Source organism: Physeter macrocephalus, chromosome 17 (assembly GCF_002837175.3).
Source record: "Physeter macrocephalus isolate SW-GA chromosome 17, ASM283717v5, whole genome shotgun sequence".
NCBI lineage: Eukaryota > Metazoa > Chordata > Mammalia > Artiodactyla > Physeteridae > Physeter > Physeter macrocephalus.
In genome coordinates this window covers 10,785,746-10,809,001 of record NC_041230.1, presented here as the reverse complement: position 1 = coordinate 10,809,001, position 23,256 = coordinate 10,785,746, and the positions used below count along the sequence as shown (strand labels likewise).

Below are 23,256 nucleotides of genomic sequence, written 5' to 3'. Positions count from 1 at the left end.
TGCTCCGCAACGGGAGAGGCCACAGCGGTGAGAGGCCCGCGTACCGCAAAAAAAAAAAAAAAAAAAAAAAAAAAAAAAAGAAGAAGAACAAACCAACACACATCTCTGAATATGAGATCCAGTTCTGGCCTGAAGTTCTCTGAGATTTGAGAGTTTAAGTGAGGATGGGACAGTGTCTGTGATGGAAAATGACCAACTTTTATTGAATCTCACCTCTGTGCTGCGCCTTGTGTTACAGCTTTTCGCACAGCCCCTCGAGTGTTTGTGAGGTAGGGTCTGTGGATACACCCATTTTCCAGATGAAGTAACTAAGGCTCAGGGTAGTTAAGCAACTTGCCCAAGGTCACAGACAGGAAGTGGCAGACGTGGGATTCGAACCCTTGTCTCGCCAAACCCAAAGGGCACTCCTGACCTCCTAAAGACCATTTAGAGCCAGTGCTTGATTAAACGGGAGCTGCCGTTCTTATAAGAAAGACCCTGGCCCTGGAGACAACCTCACATTCACTTGACATTTTAACCCCAGAAAGTAGTGGCTGTTCATCTTCCCATTTTCAAGATAAGAAACTGAGGCCCAGAGAGGGGAAGTGACCTGCCTAAGTGACCTGGCTAAAAAGGATAAAACCATTTCAATCCCAGAGGCCAGGCTGATTTGGGAAGACCTCAAATGCCAGGTCAGGCACCAACCGTACCTGCAACCCACATCCATCCAGTGTCCCCAAGAAAGCAGAAGTGTGCCCTCTTCCCCCTCCAGGTCTCACTTCCTGCTGTGCATGGGCTAAGGGTTCAAGTGGGAGGTCACAGCCATCCCAGGGAAAAGAGAAGTAGGAGTGAGCAGGGGGAGCCTGACTGTCTGCACCCACGTCCCCTTTGTCCCAGAAGAGGTTCCCCTTCTGGTCAGTCACTGTGGGTCAGAGATCAGGCATGGAGACCTACTCCCTCCATCCTGCTACCCACCATTTGCTCCTCTCCTCCCCAGGCCTTGCAATGCTGTTGTCTCCCCACACGGGGGCTGTGTGACTTTGGGCAAGCTGCTGAATCTGGGCCTCTGTTTCCTCATCTGTAAAATGGGAATGAAAAAAGAAATTGACCCCATAGGGTGGTGGTAAGAAGGCAATTTGCTCATCCAGGAATGTGCTTGGCAAGGTTCTTGGGACACAGCTGGCACTCAACAAATGTTAGCTGTTGACAGGATGTGCGAGCCAGTTCACGTGCATCATCTCATTAAACCTCGCACCTTGGGCTTCCCTGGTGGCGCAGTGGTTGCGCGTCCGCCTGCCGATGCAGGGGAACCGGGTTCGCGCCCCGGTCTGGGAGGATCCCACATGCCGCGGAGCGGCTGGGCCCGTGAGCCATGGCCGCTGGGCCTGCGCTCCGGAGCCTGTGCTCCGCAACGGCAGAGGCCGCAGCAGAGGGAGGCCCGCATACCACAAAAAAAAAAAAAAAAAAAAAAAAAACACCTCGCACCTTGACAGGGAGGGACTCTTGGAAGCCCATTTTCCAGAGACAGGAACTGAGACCCAGGGAGGTTAAGACACTCACTCTAAATCACACAGCAAATAATATCCAAGCCAAGATTTGGACCCAAAGGGATCTGGCTTTAGAGCCTTAAGCAGTAAACGTCCCAACACGCTGTGTGGCGTGGCTACGTCGCCTGATTGCTTGCCAGGGTGAAGGCAGCACCCCTGAGCTGTGTGGCTGTGGGTTGTGTGGCTGTGGCGGTTGTGGTTCTGTGGGGAAGGGCTGTACAGACGTCTTCCCCAGCCGTGGCCCCTGCCATCCTGATTGGGCCACTCCTGGCAACCAGGTGGGTGTAGCAGCCTGTGCCGCTGCGCAGGGTGTGCAGAGTTTGACACTCATGGCCAGACAACCTCACACACACAAAATAATAATGACAAACCCTCGACATGCACAAACACTCTTCTACACACTTACGAGAGTCAATTCAGTTAACCCTGCGAAGTAGGGAAACACTGTTGTTATCCCATTTTACAGATGAGGAAACTGAGGTGCAGAGCTAGGGAGTGGTAGAGGCTGGATTTGAATACCAGATGCAGTATCCGTGCTCTTCGGCACTAAGCTGCATTGCCTCTCTGAACAGAAGAGAAGTATTATTACTATTACTGATGCTCTTAAATGGACATTCTTTTTTTTTTTTTTTTTTTGCGGTACGCGGGCCTCTCACCGTTGTGGCCCCTCCCGTTGCGGAGCACAGGCTCCGGACGCGCAAGCTCAGCGGCCATGGCCCACGGGCCCAGCCGCTCCGCGTCACGTGGGATCTTCCCGGACCGGGGCACGAACCCGTATCCCCTGCATCGGCGGGCGGACTCAACCACTGCGCCACCAGGGAAGCCCCTTAAATGGACATTCTTGTTGTCAGTAGGGCAAAGGTTTTGAAGACAGGATGGGGTCCAGGTCCCGACTTCATCAGTGACAAGCTGGTGTCCTTGGGCCAGTGATTCCATCTCTCTGAGCCTCAATGTCCTCATCCGTATAATGGGCATAAACACAGCACATACTTACAACGCAAAGTTGAGGTGAGGATCAAATGAGTTCAGATTTGTAAAAGGCTTTTCTTATTTATTTATTTATTTGGTCACACCGGGTGTTAGTCGTGGCTCGCCGGCTCCTTAATTGTGGCATGCGAACTCTTAGTTGCGGCATGCACGTGGGATCTAGTTCCCCGACCAGGGATCGAATCCAGGCCCCCTGCATTGGGAGCGTGGAGTCTTAACCACTGTGCCACCAGGGAAGTCCCAAGGCTTTTCTTTTTTAAAATTAAGGTATAACATACATAATGTGCATAATCTTTGGTGTATACCTAGATTGTTTAACCTATGTGACCTCCCTCTGAATCAAGATGCAGACACTTCTCAGCTCCCTTGAAGGCTCCCTCAGCCCCCAGAGATGCCCACTCTTCTGACTTTTTTTTTTTTTTTGGCTGAGCCGCTCGGCTTGCAGGATCTTAGTTCCCTCACCAGGGATTGAAGCCCGGGCCCACGGCAGTGAAAGCACGGAGTCCTAACCACTGGACCACCAGGGAATTCCCTCTTCTGACTTCTATTGTGGGACATTGCTTTTGCCTGTGGTTGAATGTCATTGTCATTATCGTTGATGCTGACCACCTGCCATGCGCTGTGCAACGGTCCTACATTGACTCTTTAAGCAACCCTGGAAGGCATTTGCTCCTCTAAGCCCCCATTTTCCAGATGAGGAAACTGAGGCTCAGAGAGGGAAAGTCTTGTCAGAAGTGGCATTTGCAAGTGATGGCAGAGCCACGTGGTGCCGCTGGGTGGTCTCCTCGCTCTGCAAACGCAGGTGCCCATGTTGCACTAACATGGAGTTGTGACACACACACACGCATCCTTGCAAAGTTGTGTCGTCACAGCAGGATCACCACCACTGAGACTGTGTGAGCACCTCCAGTGACCGCGTGGCCACCCTGTCCTCACGCGCCCCTCTCTCCCCAGGCTGTGCTGTCAGACGATGGGGTGGGCACCTGGCTGGGAGAGCCAGACCCCCCAGAGGAACCCCTCACCTTACAAGCATCTGTCCCGCCTCACCAACTGCGGCTGGGCAACCTCCATCCTCACAGCCCTTACCACATCCGGGTGGCGTGTGTCAGTAGCCAGGGCCCCTCACCCTGGACCCACTGGCTTCCTGTGGAGACACCGGAGGGAGGTAAGAAGGGGCTGGTGGCCAGGAGACGGCGCTCACCACCCCGCTGACCCTTGCGTACCTCAGTATGATCCCCGGCATCTCCTCTCACCCATTTAACCCGTGTGGCTTCAGTCTCCTTCCTGCCTGGTCCCCGAGCCCTCAGGGTGGCACACGGGCACCTCTCCCGGACCTCTTCCCTGTGCTTCTGTTTATGGGAGGCCTGCACGAGTTGCCCGCGTGCATGCCCTCTGGACCCTGCCCCTACTTCCTGGGAACAGCGGTGGGGGTCAGGAAGAGGTGGGGATGCCAGCTTCCCCTCTTCCCTGTCCTCCAGTGCCCCTGGGTCCTCCTGAGAACGTTAGCGCCATACGGAATGGGAGCCAAGCCCTCGTGCATTGGCAGGAGCCAAGGGCGCCCCTGCAGGGCACCCTCTTAGGGTACCGACTGGCCTATCGAGGTCAGGATACCCCCGAGGTGGGTGCTGCTGGCTAGGTTGGGGAGGAGTGGCTGTGGAGGAGGGAGGAGTGGTGGGGAGAAGATGACGGGACAGACACGGACAGTTGAGCAGGTTGGGTAGGACGCCATCACACTGTGCTAGGGGAGAGCATTGTGGGACGGGGAAAGGGGTCCGGGAGAGGGTTAGGGATGGCTCTTTATGAATCACGTACAAAGCGTTTCAGGAGACCTGTATTTACCAGGACAGTTTTACAGCAGATAGTGGCATAACATCTTGAGGAAGGGGTGCCTCTTCCTAATTGGCACAAAGGTACTATCTGAGCAAGCAGCACCCTGGGGTGGAGAGATGGGGTGGGAGAGAGGGTGGGGAGTTAGAAGGGGATGGAGCGATGAGGGTGAAAAGGTGAGGATTCAGTTCTTCAACCAAAGTACCGTGTTCCACGCATCATGCTAGGACTTGAAGACGTGGGAGTGAATAAGACAAAGTCCCAGTCCTGGTGGAGCTGTTATTTTAGTGGGTGTAGGGATGGAGAATGGAAAGGAGAGGATGGGATGGGGGGTGAGAAAGGAAGGGTAGGAAGAGGTAGGGGATGAGGGACTGGAGATGAGGAGAGAGGAGAGGGCTTTGAGAAAGATGGGGCGTTGAGGCTGAGGGTGAAGGCTTAAGCGTTAGGGGCCGGAGCTCTACTCTGATGCCACGTCTGGACGCCCTAGGTGCTAATGGACGTAGGGCTAAGGCGAGAAGTGACCTTGGAGCTGCGGGGGGACAGGTCTGTGCCCAACCTCACAGTGTGCGTGGCAGCCTACACCGCCGCAGGGGATGGACCCTGGAGCCTCCCTGTGCCCCTGGTGCTGTGGCGCCCAGGTAACTCCAAAGCCGTGCTCAGCCCCCTTCAACCTACCCACAGGGACCTCGTCTCTCCCAGATGCCCGTGACTTGCTCCCTGTACCTTTGAGCATTACCCCATTCTAGGCTCTGTTCCTACCTGGAACCTTACTGGGAGCCTCACTCCCTCACCGGTGTCTTACCAGGCTTGCCCTCTCTGAGCATGTCCCCCCTCTATCCTTTCTCCTCACAGGACAAGGACAGCCAATCCACCAGCTGGGTAAGGACTTTCGCACCCGCCTCTTCTCCCTCCCTTCCCTCATTGCCCAGTGAGGACCCCGTCACCACACATACTCTTTGCACATCCCTTGCATATTTCTCAAACTCATCACTCTGATCCTCTACTTCTTGGGTTTGTGTGGTCCTTGATGGAGGTGGCTGGAATGACCCAGTACATTGTAGGTACTCAGTGAACGGTGGATGGATGGATGGATGGATGGATGGATGGATGGAATGGTGGATCAGTGAATGTGTAGATGGATGAATGAATGAATTGGTGGGTGGGTGGTGGATGGATGGATGGAATGGTGGATCGATGAATGTGTAGATGGATGAATGAATGAATTGGTGGGTGGGTGGTGGATGGATGGATGGATGGATGGATGGAATGGTGGATCAGTGAATGTGTAGATGGATGAATGAATGAATTGGTGGGTGGGTGGTGGATGGATGGATGGAATGGTGGATCGATGAATGTGTAGATGGATGAATGAATGAATTGGTGGGTGGGTGGTGGATGGATAGATGGATGGATGGATGGATGGAATGGTGGATCAATGAATGTGTAGATGGATGAATGAATGAATTGGTAGGTGGGTGGTGGATGGATGGATGGATGGATGGATGGATGAATTGATGGGTGGATGGCGAATGAATGAATGAGTGGATGGGTGGTGGATGAATGGATGCATGGATGAATGGATGGGCAGTTGGGCGGATGAATCAATTAGTAGGTGGGTGGGTGGATAGATGGATAAATGAACAGACAGGTGAGTTATACCCCTCATATCCATCCTTCTCAAATATTTCTCCAACAATTCTCAAACATTCCTCCTACACCCATTGTACCCTCCTAGCACTATTACAGCCCCTCTTGTAACTCAACCCACATTCCTTATATGCCTTCCTGCATTTCTTTGCATACTTTTCCACACTAATCCCACCCTCCTTTCACGTTCATCCCATTGTAACCCTTCATTCCTCACACGTGCCTCCCAAACCCAATGCACACCCACACTTCTCATTCACACACTCTGCATACCTTTTACACTCTCACCGTCCCTCCGACACTGCAAGCGCTGTAAACCTTTCAGTCCACACGATCCCACATTCTGCAACTCTCCTTGCACACTCACTCGACACTCCTTACACATTATTTCCTCACCCCAAGCCGATCCTAGCCCATGCCCGCTTTCTGCACACACCCACACCAAACTCCTGGTACACTCAGCACATACCCATCCTCCCTTCCTTACACACTCACTCCCACCTTTTTGCACACCCTTTCCATTCATCCCATGCTTCTCATCTTCCCTTCCCATGTCCTTTGCACGCTTCTTGCACACTCCCCTCACACCAAAGTTACATCCTTACCAATACTGCTCCTCCTGTATCTAAAACTCCTTAAATACTCCTTGAATCCTCACATATCCCAGTTCCTCCAGTACTTATCTGACACTCTTTACACACTCCTTTGCACACTATGCCCCTTTACACATTTATTTTACTCTCATCCCTTGCTTTACGAAAACCCTTAATTCCCTGGCGGTCCAGTGGTTAAGACTCGGCGCTTTCACTCCCAAGGGCCTGGGTTCAATCCTTGGTCGGGAAACTGAGATCTCAGAAGGCGCAGCGTGGCCAAAAATAAAAATAAAAATAAAACCCATCCATAGCCATCACACACTCCTCCTCAAAAATATTCCTTGGCCATTGGTCCCTGGAGCCTCAAACTCCTTGCATATTCATTGCACGTGCCTCGCGCACCTGTCCTACACTGTATGCGTTCTCTCCCTACTCATCTGTTTTCCGCACCCAAGTCCCCCCTCCTTGCACGATCATCACACGTATCACACACCCATACACCACTCGAGATTTACTCACAACCATCCCGTGCTCACATTACATTGCACAGCCCACCTTGCGCAGGTCTCTCACTCCCATCCCACACTCCTTCCACGCGCATCACACAATCACCCAGTGTCCATCCCGTTCTTTTTGTTAATATTTATTTATTATTATTTATTTTTTTATCTTGGCTGCGCCAGGTCTTCGTTGCGGCATGCGGGATCTTTAGTTGAGGCGTGTGGGCTTTTCATTTGCGGCATGCGGACTCTCTTAGTTGTGGCATGCATGTGGGATCTAGTTCCCTGACCAGGGATCGAACCCGGGTGCCCTCCTTGCATATTCATCGCACGTGCCTCGCGCACCTGTCCTACACTGTATGCGTTCTCTCCCTACTCATCTGTTTTCCGCACCCAAGTCCCCCCTCCTTGCACGATCATCACACGTATCACACACCCATACACCACTCGAGATTTACTCACAACCATCCCGTGCTCACATTACATTGCACAGCCCACCTTGCGCAGGTCTCTCACTCCCATCCCACACTCCTTCCACGCGCATCACACAATCACCCAGTGTCCATCCCGTTCTTTTTGTTAATATTTATTTATTATTATTTATTTTTTTATCTTGGCTGCGCCAGGTCTTCGTTGCGGCATGCGGGATCTTTAGTTGAGGCGTGTGGGCTTTTCATTTGCGGCATGCGGACTCTCTTAGTTGTGGCATGCATGTGGGATCTAGTTCCCTGACCAGGGATCGAACCCGGGTGCCCTGCATTGGGAGCGTGGAGTCTTATCCACTGCGCCACCAGGGAAGTCCCTGTCCATCCCACTCTTAACTTACCGTACTCATCCTACAAGTTTCACACTCTTCCTTTAACATCCACTCCTATTGTATCCACTGCATGCCCTGTCCAGCCCAGCCCAGTCTCCCCAGATAGGGGAATGCACCTGTCACATGCCTCATCAAATATATCCACACCTGCCTCCTTTCAACATCACCCCCTTGGGGCTCAGAGAGCTGGAACCAAGACCTCAACCGTGACCTGTCCTGCATACCCCCTGACAGTGAGTGAACCCCCAGTCCCTGCCTTCTCATGGCCCTGGTGGTATGTACTGCTGGGAGCAGTGGTGGCTGCTGCCTGTGTCCTCATCCTGGCCCTGTTCCTTGTCCACCGGCGGAAGAAAGAGACCCGCTATGGGTGAGTTGGAGCCACGTGGGTCGGAAGGCCAACATGGACTGGGATGGAGGGGCCGGAGGTGGGGAGAACATGAGGAGGCTGGTGCAGGAGGAGAGGTTACCGAGAATCAGAATGAGGGCAAGGCTCTGGGGAGTGAATGGAAGGCAAAAGGTAGCCGTCCAAGACTTGCTCAGCAAACACTGGAGGAGAGGGCGGGCAGGCCCTGGGGGTGGGGGGGTGGGGATGGCGCTCGCTTTCACTGTGGGTGGAAGGAGGGGGTTCCACATTGTTCTTCCCTGCCCTCAGCTCCTCTCTGTTCCCCCCCAGAGAGGTGTTCGAACCAACAATGGAGAGGGGCGAGCTGGTGGTCAGGTACCGTGTTCGCAAGTCCTACAGCCGTCGGACCACTGAAGCCACCTGTAAGCGAACCCCATGCCTCCATGCCTGGGTTTGGGATAAGAAGTATAGAGCTTTGGGCCTGCTGGGCTTCTGCAGATGCATGAGCCAAAAGTTTCTGAAGGCCTTGGAATACTAGGATGTTGGAACCACAGACCCTAAGAGCAACAGAATTGTGGAACCACACACAACCTTAGAATAATTGAATCTTAGACATAGTAAATCTTAGAAAGACCAAGCTTAGAGCCATAGGATCTTAGCACAACATAATAATGATGATCATGATAAAGATGCTGTTGATGAGATGATTATGATGCTGAGGATAACAGCCAACCCTAGCACTTCCTCTGTGACAGGTGCTGTTCTAAGTGCTCTACACATGTCACTTAATTTAATCCTCACAACAACCCGATGAGTTAGGTACGTTATCCCCCCGCCCCACTTCAAAGATGAGGAGGCTGCAGCACAGAGAGGTTATGTAACTTGCTGCAGGCCACACAGCTTGTAAGCTGGAGAGTTGGGATTCAAACCCAGGCAGTTTCTCTCTCAAGTCCATCCTCTTAACTGCCTCTTGGAATTAAAGAATGTGAGAGAGGCAGAATAGATCTTGGCCTAAAAAATTATAATCCAGGGCTATAGACCCTTAGGATCTTAAAAATCATAGAATCTTAGAACTATAGGCACTCAGAGGATTGTAGCGTTATCGAGGGTCCCAGCTAAGGAGGGACCTCAGAGGCCATCCAGTCCAATCTCTTAATCTCTCCAGCTGGGGAAACAGATCCAGAAAGAAAAGGGACAGAGTTAGGTATCTTCCTAGCACACAGTGGGAAGACTGCCAGGGCCCCAGGGAGACACCCAGAAGGGGCTGGGAAAGACATTTATTGAAGAGGAGAAGGAAGAGGAAGTGAGGAGGTCACAGTAATCTAATGGAATAACGTGCAGCAGCAGTTCTCAAAGTGTGACCTGAGTCCCCGGGAGTACCCAAGACCTTCGCAGGAGGTCCACGAGGTCACAATTATTTTCATATTAACACCAAGACATCTTTTGCCCTTTCGCACTCTCATTCTCTCGCAAGCACTCCATGGAGTTTTCCAGAGGCTTCCTAATATGTGATGATGTCATCGTTCTGTTGATTGATTGAACATGTGCTTGTGTATCCTTGTGTTTTGGAAATCTACCCGTGGGACTTCCCTGGCAGTGGCGGTCCAGTGGTTAAGACTCCGTGCTTCCGCTGCAGGGGGCGCGGGTTTGATCCCTGGTCAGGGAACTAAAATCCTGTATGCTGTGCCACGAGGCCAAAAAAAAAAAAAAAGAAAAAGAAAAAGAAAATCTTTCCGTTTTCATTTTGAACACAATAAATACTGGTGTACAGATGACCCACATAAAAGAAAGCTCTTTTCAGGCCTCAGTAATTTTAAGAATGTGAAGGGGTCCTGAGGCCAATAAGTTGGAAAACGATTGCTACACAGCAGTGAAAATAATAAATCCAACTACACACAACTACTACATTACAATGATCTCGTAGACATTGTGTTGAGTGAAAGAAGCCAGACACAAAAGAGAACATATTATGTGATTCCATGTTTATAACATCCCAAAACAGAAAAGACTAATCTGGGGTAAGAAAAGTCAGGGAAGTGGACTCCCCTGAGAGGGCAGGTCATGGTCTGTTCTTGATCTGGGTGCTAGTTACACTGTTGTGTTTGGTTTGTGAAAATCCACTGAGCTGCTCACTTATGATTTTTGCAGTTTATACTTCAATAAACAGTTAGGAGATTTTTTTATTTTTTTATTTTTTATTTTTTTGCGGTACGCGGGCCTCTCACTGTTGTGGCGTCTCCCGTTGCGGAGCACAGGCTCCGGACGCGCAGGCTCAGCAGCCATGGCTCATGGCCCAGCCGCTCCGTGGCATGTGGGATCTTCCCGGACCGGGGCACGAACCCGTGTCCCCTGCATCGGCAGGCGGACTCTCGACCACTGCGCCACCAGGGAAGCCCCAAGAAATATTTTTAACAACTGGTACGGCAGGACGCTAATCAATCAGGGTGCCCACTGGTGCAAGATTATGTGCCAGGCTCTAACCCTTTAGTTGCTGCTCTGGGGGAAGATACAGGGGGTTTAGAGGAGAAGTTAGGATGGGGCTGGGGGGTGCTCTGGGCATTAGCTAATTTTGAATGAATGCAGAAGTATTTCAGCATTTTAACAATGGGTATACAGGCATACCTCAGAGATATGGTAAGTTTGATTCCAGACCACCACGATAAAGCAAATAACGCAATAAAGCGAGTCACACACATTTTGGGGTTTCCCAGTGCATATAAAAGTTATGTTTACACTATACTGCAGTCTGCTAAGTGTGCAATAGCATTATATCTTTAAAAACAATGTACATACCTTAATTTTAAGTTGCTTTATTCCTGAAAAATGCCAACCACCATCTGAGCCTTCAGTGAATTGTAGTAGTAACATCAAAGATCACTGATCACAGGTCATCATAACAAATATAAAAATAATGAAAAGTTTTGAAATATTGCTAGAATTACCAAAATGTGACACAGAGACACGAAGCAAGCAAATGCTATTGGGAAAATGGCGCCGATAGACTCGCTCGACACAAGGTTGCCACGGGTCTTCAATGTGTGAAAAACACAATATCTGCAAAGTGCAATAAAGCAAAGCGCAATAAAATGAGCACGCCTGTATCCCTATTGGCGAGTGTCATCTGGATGTCAGCCCTGCTCCATGGCTCTGTCTACCCCTACCTCCCATGCAGTGAACAGCCTGGGCATCAGTGAAGAGCTGAAGGAGAAGCTGCGGGATGTGATGGTGGACCGGCATAAGGTGGCCCTGGGGAAGACCCTGGGAGAAGGTGAGTCCCCCCATAACACACACACACACACACACACACACACACACACATACACACACACACGCATACATCTCCCTGAACCATGAAGTCCTCCCCACCCCCGCCCAACCACAGGAAATGCAGTCCCTACGGCGCCCCCCTGAGATCAGCATCCCTCTCTGGTCCCCCACAGGAGAGTTTGGAGCTGTAATGGAAGGCCAGCTCAACCAGGATGACTCCATCCTCAAGGTGGCTGTGAAGACGATGAAGAGTGAGTCTGTACATGCATGTGCACACATGTGGGATCCCCATCCCTTAATCTCAGGTCCCTTCCCTGTTCCCCTAAGGAAGCAGAAGAACAGGAAAGGTAATAGCAATTTAGCCCAACCACAGAACCTCAAGTGTTTCCGGACAGGAAATGGAGTCCCTGCCAGGTCCTTCAACAGAGGGAACTTAATACAGGGAGATTACTACAAAGGTGTAGGGAAAACTGAAGGAACAGCTGGGAGCAGTGAGACAATTAGCAGCAGCACTATGTCACTTCCACCCCCAGGCCCGAAGGGCAGAGGCAGGAAGTGGTGTTACCAGAGCCCACAGCCAGAGCTCCCTGAATGGATTTAGGAATCACAGAGTTAGGGGCTACCTTATGGGAGCTCGAAACACAAAGGAGACACAGCCACCACCAAGGCAATACTGGAAGCAGAAAGAGAGAGGATGAAACGCCCTGACTTCTCCCCTCCACTCGCCCACCTGTCAATCTCCCATCAGTGCTTCCCATTGGCAGACTCCAACAGGAAACAGCAGGAAAGGGAGCCTGGGAAATGTAGTTTTCAAAGGGCCCAGTGATGCATAGCATCACTGTGATGCATAGCAGAGCAGGGGAAGGTCGAAAATGAGGCACACCTGGCTTCATCATTTACTCGCTGCGTGATCTCAGGTTAGTGACTATCCCTCTCCGAGCCTCCCATTCCTCATCTGGAGAAAAGGATCATAACGTCCCTACCTCCTAGGGTGTTCTGTGGCAAAGCACTTAATGCTGGGGTTGGCACACTGAACTCACAATTAACGTGGACTAAAACCATATTATTTACATCATCAGAGAGGGTCGGAGCCAGTCCAGGTTCACACAGCACGGGAAGTCCAGGGCCAGGTCCTTTCCACATAGGGATGAAGCTTAGAGGGTCAGGCTGGAGGTAAGGGAGAAATGATCCTTTCAAAGTCACAGCGGCTAAAAGCTTGGATTATGGAGTTATAACTCATTCCCTCATTCATTACTGGGTGCCTCTTGCATACCAGGTTACGTTCCTGACCTGGGTTTGAATCCCAGCTGTGTGACGCTGAGCAAGTCACTTTGCCTCTATGAGCCAGTGTCCTGAGTTGCAAAACAGGGACATGGTAGGCATCCCAGGGCTGCTGCGACTGTGCTGGGAAGCAGCCTAGCACACAGCTGCACATGGACCCTGGAGCCAGACTGCCTGCGTTTGAGCTCTGCCTAGCCCTCTTGCTAGCTGTGTGTGCCCTTAGGCAGGTTTCTTAACCATTCTGTGCCTTGGTCTCCCCCATCTTTTTTTTTTAATTTATTTATTCTTATTTTATTTATTTTTGGCTGCGTTGGGTCTTCGTTGCTGCGCGCGGGCTTTCTCTAGTTGTGGCGAGCGGGGGCTACTCTTCGTAGCGGTGCGCGGGCTTCTCATTGCGGTGGCTTCTCTTGTGGTTCGTTGCTGCGCGCGGGCTAACACTAGTTGTGGCGAGCGGGGGCTACTCTTCGTAGCGGTGCGCGGGCTTCTCATTGCGGTGGCTTCTCTTGTGGCGGAGCACGGGCTCTAGGCACGCAGGCTTCAGTAGTTGCGGCACGCTGACTCAGTAGTTGTGGCTCTCCGGCTCTAGAGCACAGGCTCAGTAGTTGTGGTGCACGGCCCTAGTTTCTCCGCAGCAAGTGAGATCTTCCCGGACCAGGGCTCGAACCCATGTCCCCTGCACTGGCAGGCGGATCCGCTGCGCCACCAGGGAAGCCCCTCCCCATCTTTAAAATGGGGAAAGTTCCCTGGTGGTGCAGTGGTTGAGAATCCGCCTGCCGATGCAGGGGACACGGGTTCGTACCCCGGTCCGGGAAGATCCCACGTGCCGTGGAGCGGCTGGGCCCGTGAGCCATGGCCGCTGAGCCTGCGCGTCTGGAGCCTGTGCTCCGCAACGGGAGAGGCCACAACAGTGAGAGGCCCGCGTACCACACACACAAAAAAATAATAATAATTTTAAAAATAAAAATAAATAAAATAAAATGGGGAAAGTAATAGAAGCTCCTCAGAGGATTAAATGAGTTAATAGATGTGAAGTGCTGAATACAGCACCTGGTACTTACAAATCACGTTTGATAAAGAAGAGGATGATGATGGTGATGAGGCCGAGGAGGACAAGGGAAGGAGTTCTCCCTCCCCACCCCTCCTCCTCATCCACCTTCCTCTCTCCCCCCAAGTTGCCATCTGCACAAGGTCAGAGCTGGAGGATTTCCTGAGTGAAGCCGTCTGCATGAAAGAATTCGACCACCCCAACGTCATGAGGCTCATCGGTGAGGGAGGGCAGATTTAGGGGGTCGACAGGCCCCGTGGAGGCCGCAGCAGAGGGAAGACCCCTCCCTTGGGCCCTGAGAAAATCTACCCTCCCGGCTTCCTCCTCCCCGCTCCCTGAGAGTCAGCAAGTTCCCCCCTTCCTCTCTCCCTCAGCTTGGAATGTGACATCTGACCTTTCCCAGAAATATCTGAGGTCCCCAGGAGGGCTGGAGAAACAACCCTGGGAACAGTGCTGGAAATGGCTTCTCTGACGCTCGGTCCATCACCCCCCTTCTCAACAACTTGGAGGCCAGACTTGAGGGGGAGGGAGAGACAGAGCTGAGAGAGGGGGTGGCTTCCCCTTCTGCCCAACTCCAGTGACAGGGCTGCCTGGGGGCACTCAGGCGTCTGTTTCCAGGGTTCTGAACGAGAGGGCTTCCCGGAACCCGTGGTCATTTTACCTTTCATGAAACACGGAGACCTACACAGTTTCCTTCTCTATTCCCGGCTTGGGGACCAGCCAGTGGTGAGAGCATTTTATTGTCTGGCCCACAAGTGTTCACTGAGCACCTACCAGGTACCCAGCGCCGCTCAGACACTGGCAAGGCCAAGGTGACCAGGAGCCTGCTTGCGTGGAGCTGTCTGCCAGTGGGGGGACCAGACAATAAATAAGTTAAATAAATAAGCAAGATCATTTAAGTGCTAGGAAGGAAATAGAGCAGGATGAGTGACAGGGAGGCCAGGCAATTAATTTGGGCGAACAGGGAAGGTCTCACTGAGGAGGGGAACTTGAAGGAGGAGCCAGCTGGTGGGGGGTGGGGAGATCTGGGAGAAAGCATCCCAGCAGAGGGCACAGCATGTGCAAAGGCTCAGAGGTGGGAACAAGCATGGCTTGTTTAAAGACCAGAGAGGGGGCTCCCTGCTGGAGCATATGTCAAGGGCAAGAACAGTAGGAGATCAAGACAGAGAGGAAGGCAGGAGGGGATGACATAGGGCCGTGTTAGAAAGGGGTGGGAATTAATTCTTGGAGCCCTGGGAAAGCATCGCAGGGCAGAGCTAGGAGGGAGGAGGGAAGGAGGGATAGATCTCAGGGACTCTGCTGACCTCTACTCCCTCCTGCCCCGGCCGCCCCAGTTCCTGCCCACTCAGATGCTGGTGAAGTTCATGACAGACATTGCCAGTGGCATGGAGTATCTGAGTACCAAGAGATTCATACACCGGGACTTGGCTGCCAGGAACTGCATGTGAGTTTCCACCCTTCCAGGAATCCCCCCTCCTTCCGGGACACTGCCCCCCGCCCCGCCCCGCCCCACCCTCCTTCCCAGGATGGAAGAGGGCGCTAGAAACACACAGCCTTCAGGCAGGTCAGAGCTCAGGAGTGGAATAGAGAGGTGAGCAAGGAGGCTGGGGCCGGCTTTCTGGAGGAGGTGGGCCCTGAACCGAGATCCTGAAGGAGTACTGGGATGTGAAGAAAAGTGACAAGAGGGAGGGCTCGGTGGGTAGCATGTGGTGAGCAAAAGGGCAGAGGTGACCGATGAGGGTGGTGACATTTAAGCCTCATCTTTGTCCCCCCTCCATGCTGAGTGTCTTACCTGGGGCTACCCTTGGGGAGGGGCCACACTGGATAAAGAGACCACACCCCCTGCCAAAGCAGAAAATCAGCCAGAACCAGGGCTAAAGTGAGGGTGAGGTGTGTGTGTGTGTGTGTGTGTGTGTGTGTACACACAGGCTTAGAATATTAGTCTTATTACACTCTTGGACTCAGAAATAGGAGCTGGAGAATCAGAGAATCTTTGGGAATTCCCTGGTGGTCCAGTAGTTAGGACTCTGCACTATCACTGCTGAGGACCCAGGTTCAATCCCTGGTCGGGGAGCTAAGATCCCACAAACCACGCAGCACGGCCAAAAAAAAAAAAGAGAATCAGAGAATCTTCTATAAGACATGCAAATGTTCACAAATGTCTTTATTACACACACCACCCCCCCCAGTTTTTGTTTTGTTTTTTTTTTGTTTTTTTTTTGGCCGTACCATGAGGGCATGCGGGATCTTAGTTCCCGGACCAGGGATCGAACCCGTGCCCCCTGCAGTGGAAGTTCAGAGTCCTAACCACTGGACCACCAGGGAATTCCACACACCCCCAAATTTTTACTTTGAAAAATTCCAAATCTGCAGAAAAGTTGAAAGAATTGTGCAATGAACACCCATATCTCCTCCTTGTTGAGATGTTGCCATATTTGACCTCTCTTCTCTTTCTCTCTCTCCCCTCAACCATTTGAAAGTAAGTTGCCAAGATGGTGACATTCCACCCCTAAATCTTCAGTAGGTATCTCCTAAAATCAGGACTTATGCCTAAACAATCACAATTCTGTTATCATACCTAAGAAGATTAACAATAATTCTGTATAACACAACCTACTATCCAATCCATGTTCCAGTTCCTCCGATTGTCCTCCAAAATGTCTTTTCGGGATATTTTTTCCCCCAAAACCAGGATCTACGCAAAGTTCCCAGATTGCGTTTGGTTGCTGTACCCCTTTGGTCCCTTTTAATCTAGAATTACCCTCCACCACCACTACCTGTGTATAGTTTTGTGGCATATTCTTTTGGAAGAGATCAGGCCAGTTGTCTTGTAGGATGTCCCATGTACAAGATGTGTCTGTTTCCTTGTGGTGGCATTTGCCCTGTTCCTGTGTTCCCTTTATTGCCTATAAACTGGAAAGGAGGTCTAAAGGCATGAATAGACTCAGTCAAAATGGAAGTTCTTTTATTTCTGTAACGTGGGCTGATCCTAGTCAAGCCCACAATGTAACAGTGACACCAAAAATCAGGGCGGACAATCAATTGTTATGCACCTGTCACATTTTCTGTTAAGTTGTTAAAATACTTCCTTACCTGTTGGCAAGTTGGCAACTGGCCACTTCCCCAAGCTTCCCATGTGCTCCACAGCCACCAGCTTAGATGCCTGAGTATCACCCATCTCCAACCCCCTCCCCCCAGACACAGCAGTTAAAGGTTAACTCCTAGCATATTAGGGGCCTCCAGGGTCTGTTCTGGTTGGTCATTACCCAAGTCCATCACCCTGGGTAGAAATCATCAATTCTTTTTTTTTAAATTAATTAATTTATTTATTTTTATTTTTGGCTGCGTTGGGTCTTCGTTGCTGCACGTGAGCCTCTCATTGCGGTGGCCTCTCTCGTTGTGGAGCACAGGCTCTAGGCACGCGGGCTTCAGTAGTTGTGGCACTCAGGCTTGGTAGTTGTGGCTCGCGGGCTCTAGAGCGCAGGCTCAGTAGTTGTGGCGCACGGGCTTAGTTGCTCCGCGGCATGTGGGATCTTCCCGGACCAGGGCTCGAGCCCATGTCTCCTGCATTGGCAGGTGGATTCTTAACCACTGAGCCACCAGGGAAGTCCCCGAAATCATCAATTCTTAAAAAAAACAGAATCCCAGAAACTCAGATGCAAGAATCAGGGAATCTTCTATTTATATAAAGCACAAAAACAAGCACAAGTAATCTATTCTGCTAGAAGTGAAGATCTTGATCACCCTAGGAGGGGTAATTATACGCTAGGAAGGAAGGACCGGTAATCTTTCTTTCTCATTTAAAAAAATCGATGTCTATTCTACATACACTAAAATATGCACATTTTATGCATGCAGTTCAATGAATGTTTACGTGTCTATAGACCCATGGAAACAACCACCACTAGATCAAGATAAAGAACATTTCTAGGCCCTTGGCAGGCTCTCTCCTGCCCTTCCCAGTTACTGCCCCCAAGGGGTAACCACTATTCTTTACTTTTGTCCCCATCAACTTCTGTCACCTCTTCTTAAATGTCATGTAAGTGGAATCGCAATTTTGACCCCTTTGTGTCTGGCTTATTTTGCTCAGCATGAAGTTTTGAGATTAGTCCATGTCATTGTACGTATCAGTAGTACTTCTTCTTTGCTGTGTGGTATTCCATTGCACAGATGCCCCAGGATGTTCTGTTTCTGATTACCTGGGTGTGTTTATGAAAATTCAGTGAGCTCGGGCTTCCCTGGTGACGCAGTGGTTAAGGATCCGCCTGCCAATGCAGGGGACACGGGTTCAAGCCCTGGTCCGGGAAGACCCCACATGCCACGGAGCAACTAAGCCCGTGCGCCACAACTACTGAGCCTGTGCGCCACAACTACTGAGCCCGTGCGCCACAACGACTGAGCCTGCACTCTGGAGCCCACGAGCCAAACTGCTGAAGCCCACGCGCCTAGAGCCCGTGCTCCGCAACAAGAGAAGCCACTGCAATGAGAAACCCGTGCACCACAACAAAGAGTAGCCCCCACTCACTGCAGCTAGAGAAAGCCCACGTGCAGCAACAAAGACCCAACTCAGCCAAAAATAAATAAATAAATAAATTTATTTTTTAAAAAATTCAGTGAGCTCTTCATTTAAGATTTGTGCATGTTTCTGTGTATATAGTATACTTCAAAAACACAGTTAAAAAAAATCAGAGACTCCAACCCAAGGAGCCTAGGAAAGACCTTAAAATCTGGCAAAAAGCCAGAGCTGGGAAGGCCCATAGCAGCCCTTTTCCCACCCACCTTTTACAGAGGGTATAAGAAGTAACATGGTTCCCTCCCAGTCTGGGGCAAGGCGGGGATACTGATCCCCTGCCCCAAGCAGGACAGCCAGGGCAAGAGATGGAGACGTGTCTGAGAGTAAGGGCAGGCTTCCTGGTGGAGGGGGCTGATGCCGTGACCCCATTCCTCTCCCCAATCTGGTAGGCTGAACGAGAACATGTCGGTGTGTGTGGCGGACTTTGGGCTCTCCAAGAAGATCTACAACGGGGACTACTACCGCCAGGGACGCATCGCCAAGATGCCAGTCAAGTGGATCGCCATCGAGAGCCTGGCTGACCGCGTCTACACCAGCAAGAGCGATGTGGTACGTGCACCCCTGGCAGGAGTGGAGAGCAGGGGGAGGGCGTGGCCTGATCATCTCACACCAGACCTGGGCTCACTGGGACGTGAGGGCTTCCCTGCACAGGGGTCCGCCACGTGGACCATGTGTGGCGGGCATCTGTGAACGGCGGTGTGGACATGCTGGGGGTATGCATAGGCCCATGGGTGCATGGTGACAGGTTGCTACATGGGATATGTAGACAGTTTAGGTTGGGAGAGGCAGTGGTAGGTGTATACATGTGTATGGCCAGGGTGTGGAGGGTGACCCGAGACCACGTGTCCGTGGAGCGTATGATTGTTTGCACGGGTGGGCAGGTCTATGTGTGCACACAAGTTGCCTCCATAAGTGTGTACCTGTACCGAAGTGTTTCTGTGAATAGCTGTGATGCACCCACAAAGATAGCTGTGTACACGTAAGTGTGGGGGTACCCATGAATCTGTATGTTGGGTGAGGGCGTCTGTGCAGGAGAGACCCCCTAAATTCTCTCCCTTCTGCCCCACCACAGTGGTCCTTTGGGGTAACAATGTGGGAGATTGCCACTCGAGGCCAAACCCCATATCCAGGAGTGGAGAACAGCGAGATTTATGACTACCTGCGCCAGGGAAACCGCCTGAAGCAGCCTGTGGACTGTCTGGATGGACTGTGAGGACCCTGAGGATCCCCTCCCCCCATCTCAGATTTTATCCCAAAACCCTGAGCACCCCACATGGCCCTGACATATCCAGGACCCTCTAAAACCACAGAATCCCTCAGACTGTTGAGGAGCCCACCTGACCCCTCACCCATGCTCCACAGAACCACTATTAGCCCATGAGGTATGAATTAGCAAAAGGTGCCCTTTCCTCCTTTGCTTTGTGTGTGGAATACAGGCTGGAGCAACACCCCTACCCTGGCCAGGTATCCGTGGGCAGTGAATAATGACACGTCCCCACTTGCAAAGAATTCTACTTCCTCCCAGACTCCTGGGCACCCACACTCCCCCCACGTGCTCTTCAACACCCAGAGCCCTCTGCCAAACCCTTATAATGAGCTTCTCCAAACTCGCCAGGCTCCTCTGAGATGTTCTCAGAATCCTTTAGGGTGGTGCTTATCAAATTTTGCCATCCCATGGAACACACAGAGAAGAGCACTTTGGGGGTAAAGAGAAGATGTTGCTTGGGTCACGAGGGGAGAGCCTGGGGCTTCAGACTCTCCAGGTCCTCCTTGGGTGCTCCAAGAGCTGAGGGCAGTAAGAATAGCTAACATTTCTATAGAATTTACTAGAAGGTATGGTTTTAAGTGCTTTGCGTGCATTAAGTCATTTGGTCCTTACTACAGCCACATGAAGTGGGTTGGCACCCTTATTATTCCCACATGCAGATGAAACGCAACCGAGGCCCACATCAAGGGAAGATCATTTGCCAAAGGCTGCATGGCTGGTGTATTAGTCATCTATATCCCCAAAATCCAGTACCTTAAAACAACAAGCATTTATTACCTCGCATGGTTTCTGAAGGTCAGGAGTCTGGGAACTGCTTAGCAGGGTAATCTGGATCAGGGTTTCTAATGAGGTTACAGTCAAGATGTCAGCTGGGGCTGAAGCCGTCTGAAGTTTGAGACTGGAAGACCTCTTGCAAGGTGGCTCACTCACGTGGCTGTGGCAGAAGGCCTCAGTTCCTTGCCACGTGGACCCCTCTATAGCGCTGCTTGAGTTTCCTCATGAAATGGCGGCTGGCCTCCCCCAGATGAGCGTTTCAAGAGAAAGAACAAGGAGGAATCCACAATACCTTTTCAACCTAGTCTCAGAATCACACACACTATCATTGCTGCCGAGTCAGAATCCAGTGACTAAATCCAGCCCACACTCAAGGGGAGGGAAGGTAGCCTCCATCTTTTGAAGGGAGGAATGTCAAACAATTTGAGTACATATTTAATTTTATTTATTATTTGTTTGTTTTTGGCCACGCCGTGTGGCATGCGGGATCTTAGTTCCCAGACCAGGGGCCGAACCCGTGCCCCCTGCAGTGAGAGCACAGAGTCTTAACCACTGGACCGCCAGGGAAGTCCCTGAGTACATATTTTAAATCAATACAGCTTGCAAAGCTTTGATGCTAGAGTCTGTTCTGGGGAACCACACTGGGAAGCTTTACTCTAGCAAACCCTCACTAGAACATCACCCCCTACCCAGAGAGATTTCCCAAGACTTTTTCCATTTCCTGAGTGTCTGTCCCAGGACCCACCTCAGAAACTCTTGAGAATTCCCAAGTCCCCATAGATGCCCCCCGAACTGCTACAGTTCCCTCCACTCCCTTGTAATACCCTCAGTCCTCTGAGTGTCCTAAAATGCCCCCAAACTCCCAGAATGCTCCCCTGTTCAGTCTCCCACTCCTCATTTTGCTACCCTAGGTATGCCCTGATGTCCCGGTGCTGGGAGCTAAACCCCCGAGACCGGCCGAGTTTTGCAGAGCTTCGGGAAGATCTGGAGAATACGCTGAAGGCCCTGCCCCCTGCCCAGGAGCCAGATGAAATCCTCTATGTCAACATGGATGAGGGTGGGGGTCATCCTGAACCACTTGGAGCTGCTGGAGGAGCTGACCCCCCAACTCAGCCTGACCCTAAGGATTCCTGCAGCTGCCTCACCGCCGCTGAGGTCCATCCTGCTGGACGCTATGTCCTCTGCCCTTCTACAGCTCCTAGCCCCGCCCTGCCTGCTGACAGGAGCTCCCCAGCACCCCCAGGGCAGGAGGATGGCGCCTGAGACAACCCTCCACCTGGGACTCCCTCTCAGGACCCAAGCTAGGCACTGCCACTGGGGGACCCCCCCCCCTCACTTTCCCACTCCAGGCTTTACCCCCAACCTTAGCCCTCTCCTCCTACCCATTCCACTTCCATCCCAGACAGATCCTCTCCCTTTTCCACACCTTAGTGTCCCCATGTGTAAAAGGAAGGGATTGGACTGCAATCCCTAAGGGTCCTCCCAGGTCTAACATTCCAAGATTCTAGATTCTAAGGTTTAAAGAGTCTAGATTCAGAGGTTCTAAGTTTCAAAGATGAGTCTGATTCTAAGGACCTGAAATTCCAAAGTCTCTAATTCTAAAGTGCTAAGGTTCTAGACATGGAAGTTCTAAGGCCTGTATTCTAAGGCTGTGAGATTCTATGGCTCTAGACTTTTCTGGTTCTAAGATTCTTGATAAAGCCCACAAGATTTTAGGTTCTAAAGCTCTAAGATTCTAATTCTAGGATCTAAGGCTCTATGATTCTAGATTTTATTTTTCTAGGGTTCTGAATCCCTAGGGTGTAAGAGTCTACAATTGTAAAAATTCTACAGTTCTAAACATGGAGGTTCTAAGGTCTGATGTTCTAGAATTTGATGTTCCGAGCCTCATAGAGTATAATTTCTCTGGCTGTAAAACTCTGGATCATAAAGCTTCAAGATTTGATCTTCTCAAGTTCTAAGATTCTAATGCTGGTCAGTTATAGGTTCTAAGCCTTTATGATCCTCAAAACTTTTGTTATGAGATTCTGGATCCTAAAGATCTAAAATGCTAGAATCTGCAATTAGAACGTTCTAAGAGTCTAAAGATGGAGGTTCTAAGGTCTAATGTTCTAAGATGCAATGTTCCAAGACCTAGTCTAAGAACCTAGATTCTCTGTGTCTAAGATTCCGGATCATATGCTTCAAGGTTCTAGATTATTAAACTCTAAGATTCTAATGTTGTTCTGTTCTGTGTTCCAAGGCACTCTAGATCCTATTGGTCTAAGATTCTGGATCCTCAGCATCTATGGTATAAGACTCTACAGTTGGTGGTGACTAACAAGATGCCGAAGTTTTAATCATTTTTAATTTTGGACACCTTTAAGTTCTATGCTGCATTCTGTCTTTCTAGGATTTTAGTTAAGGAGCCAAGAATTCACAGTTCTAAATCTTAAGATTCTAGGCACTATAGTTCTAAGATTCACATGTTGTAAGATTCTAAAAGTCTACAGGTCTAGAATTCTAAGATACAATTCCAAGGTTTTAAACTTATAGTTTTATCCTTTGTGGGATAGTTTTATCCTTCCCTTCTTAGCCACCTCTGCTTCCTCTTGCCCTCATGGGGGGTGTGCCCCCTCAAGCCTGTGCAATGCATTAAGGATGCCTCCTTTCCCCAAAGGACAAACTCCCTCCTTTGGGGCCATGCTGCCCCCCTGAGCCAGTCCCTTATGCCCCCTGAACAGAGTGTGGACTCTGAAACCTCCAGTGGGGCTCAGATCACATAAAACTTTGTAACCATGCTTGTCTCCTCTTGTCTCCACTTAGCTGT

At 50.8% G+C, this 23,256-nt stretch overlaps 1 protein-coding gene and 1 non-coding gene across 5 annotated transcripts in view; both read left to right on the top strand.

The window, feature by feature from the left end:
• Window positions 1-22,665, top strand: part of AXL (AXL receptor tyrosine kinase) — a 32,240-nt gene extending 9,575 nt beyond the window's left edge. For 3 of the 4 annotated variants that reach the window (XM_007128110.4, XM_007128109.4, XM_007128112.4), the window contains 14 exons: window positions 3,468-3,678; window positions 3,992-4,131; window positions 4,828-4,978; window positions 5,193-5,219; window positions 8,132-8,264; window positions 8,571-8,662; window positions 11,413-11,508; window positions 11,681-11,758; window positions 13,961-14,053; window positions 14,438-14,559; window positions 15,168-15,277; window positions 18,796-18,955; window positions 19,479-19,615; window positions 21,359-22,665. In XM_007128110.4, coding sequence (XP_007128172.1) covers window positions 3,468-3,678; window positions 3,992-4,131; window positions 4,828-4,978; window positions 5,193-5,219; window positions 8,132-8,264; window positions 8,571-8,662; window positions 11,413-11,508; window positions 11,681-11,758; window positions 13,961-14,053; window positions 14,438-14,559; window positions 15,168-15,277; window positions 18,796-18,955; window positions 19,479-19,615; window positions 21,359-21,710 — 1,902 coding nt within the window. In that variant the 3' untranslated portion in view covers window positions 21,711-22,665. The remainder of the gene's footprint in view (window positions 1-3,467; window positions 3,679-3,991; window positions 4,132-4,827; window positions 4,979-5,192; window positions 5,220-8,131; window positions 8,265-8,570; window positions 8,663-11,412; window positions 11,509-11,680; window positions 11,759-13,960; window positions 14,054-14,437; window positions 14,560-15,167; window positions 15,278-18,795; window positions 18,956-19,478; window positions 19,616-21,358) is intronic. The other variant, XM_007128111.4, reaches the window with a different exon arrangement.
• On the top strand, window positions 15,835-15,907 carry TRNAD-AUC (transfer RNA aspartic acid (anticodon AUC)). Its single transcript has one exon. It is a non-coding gene; the product is annotated as a tRNA-Asp (tRNA).
• Window positions 22,666-23,256: the final 591 nt, after the last annotated feature.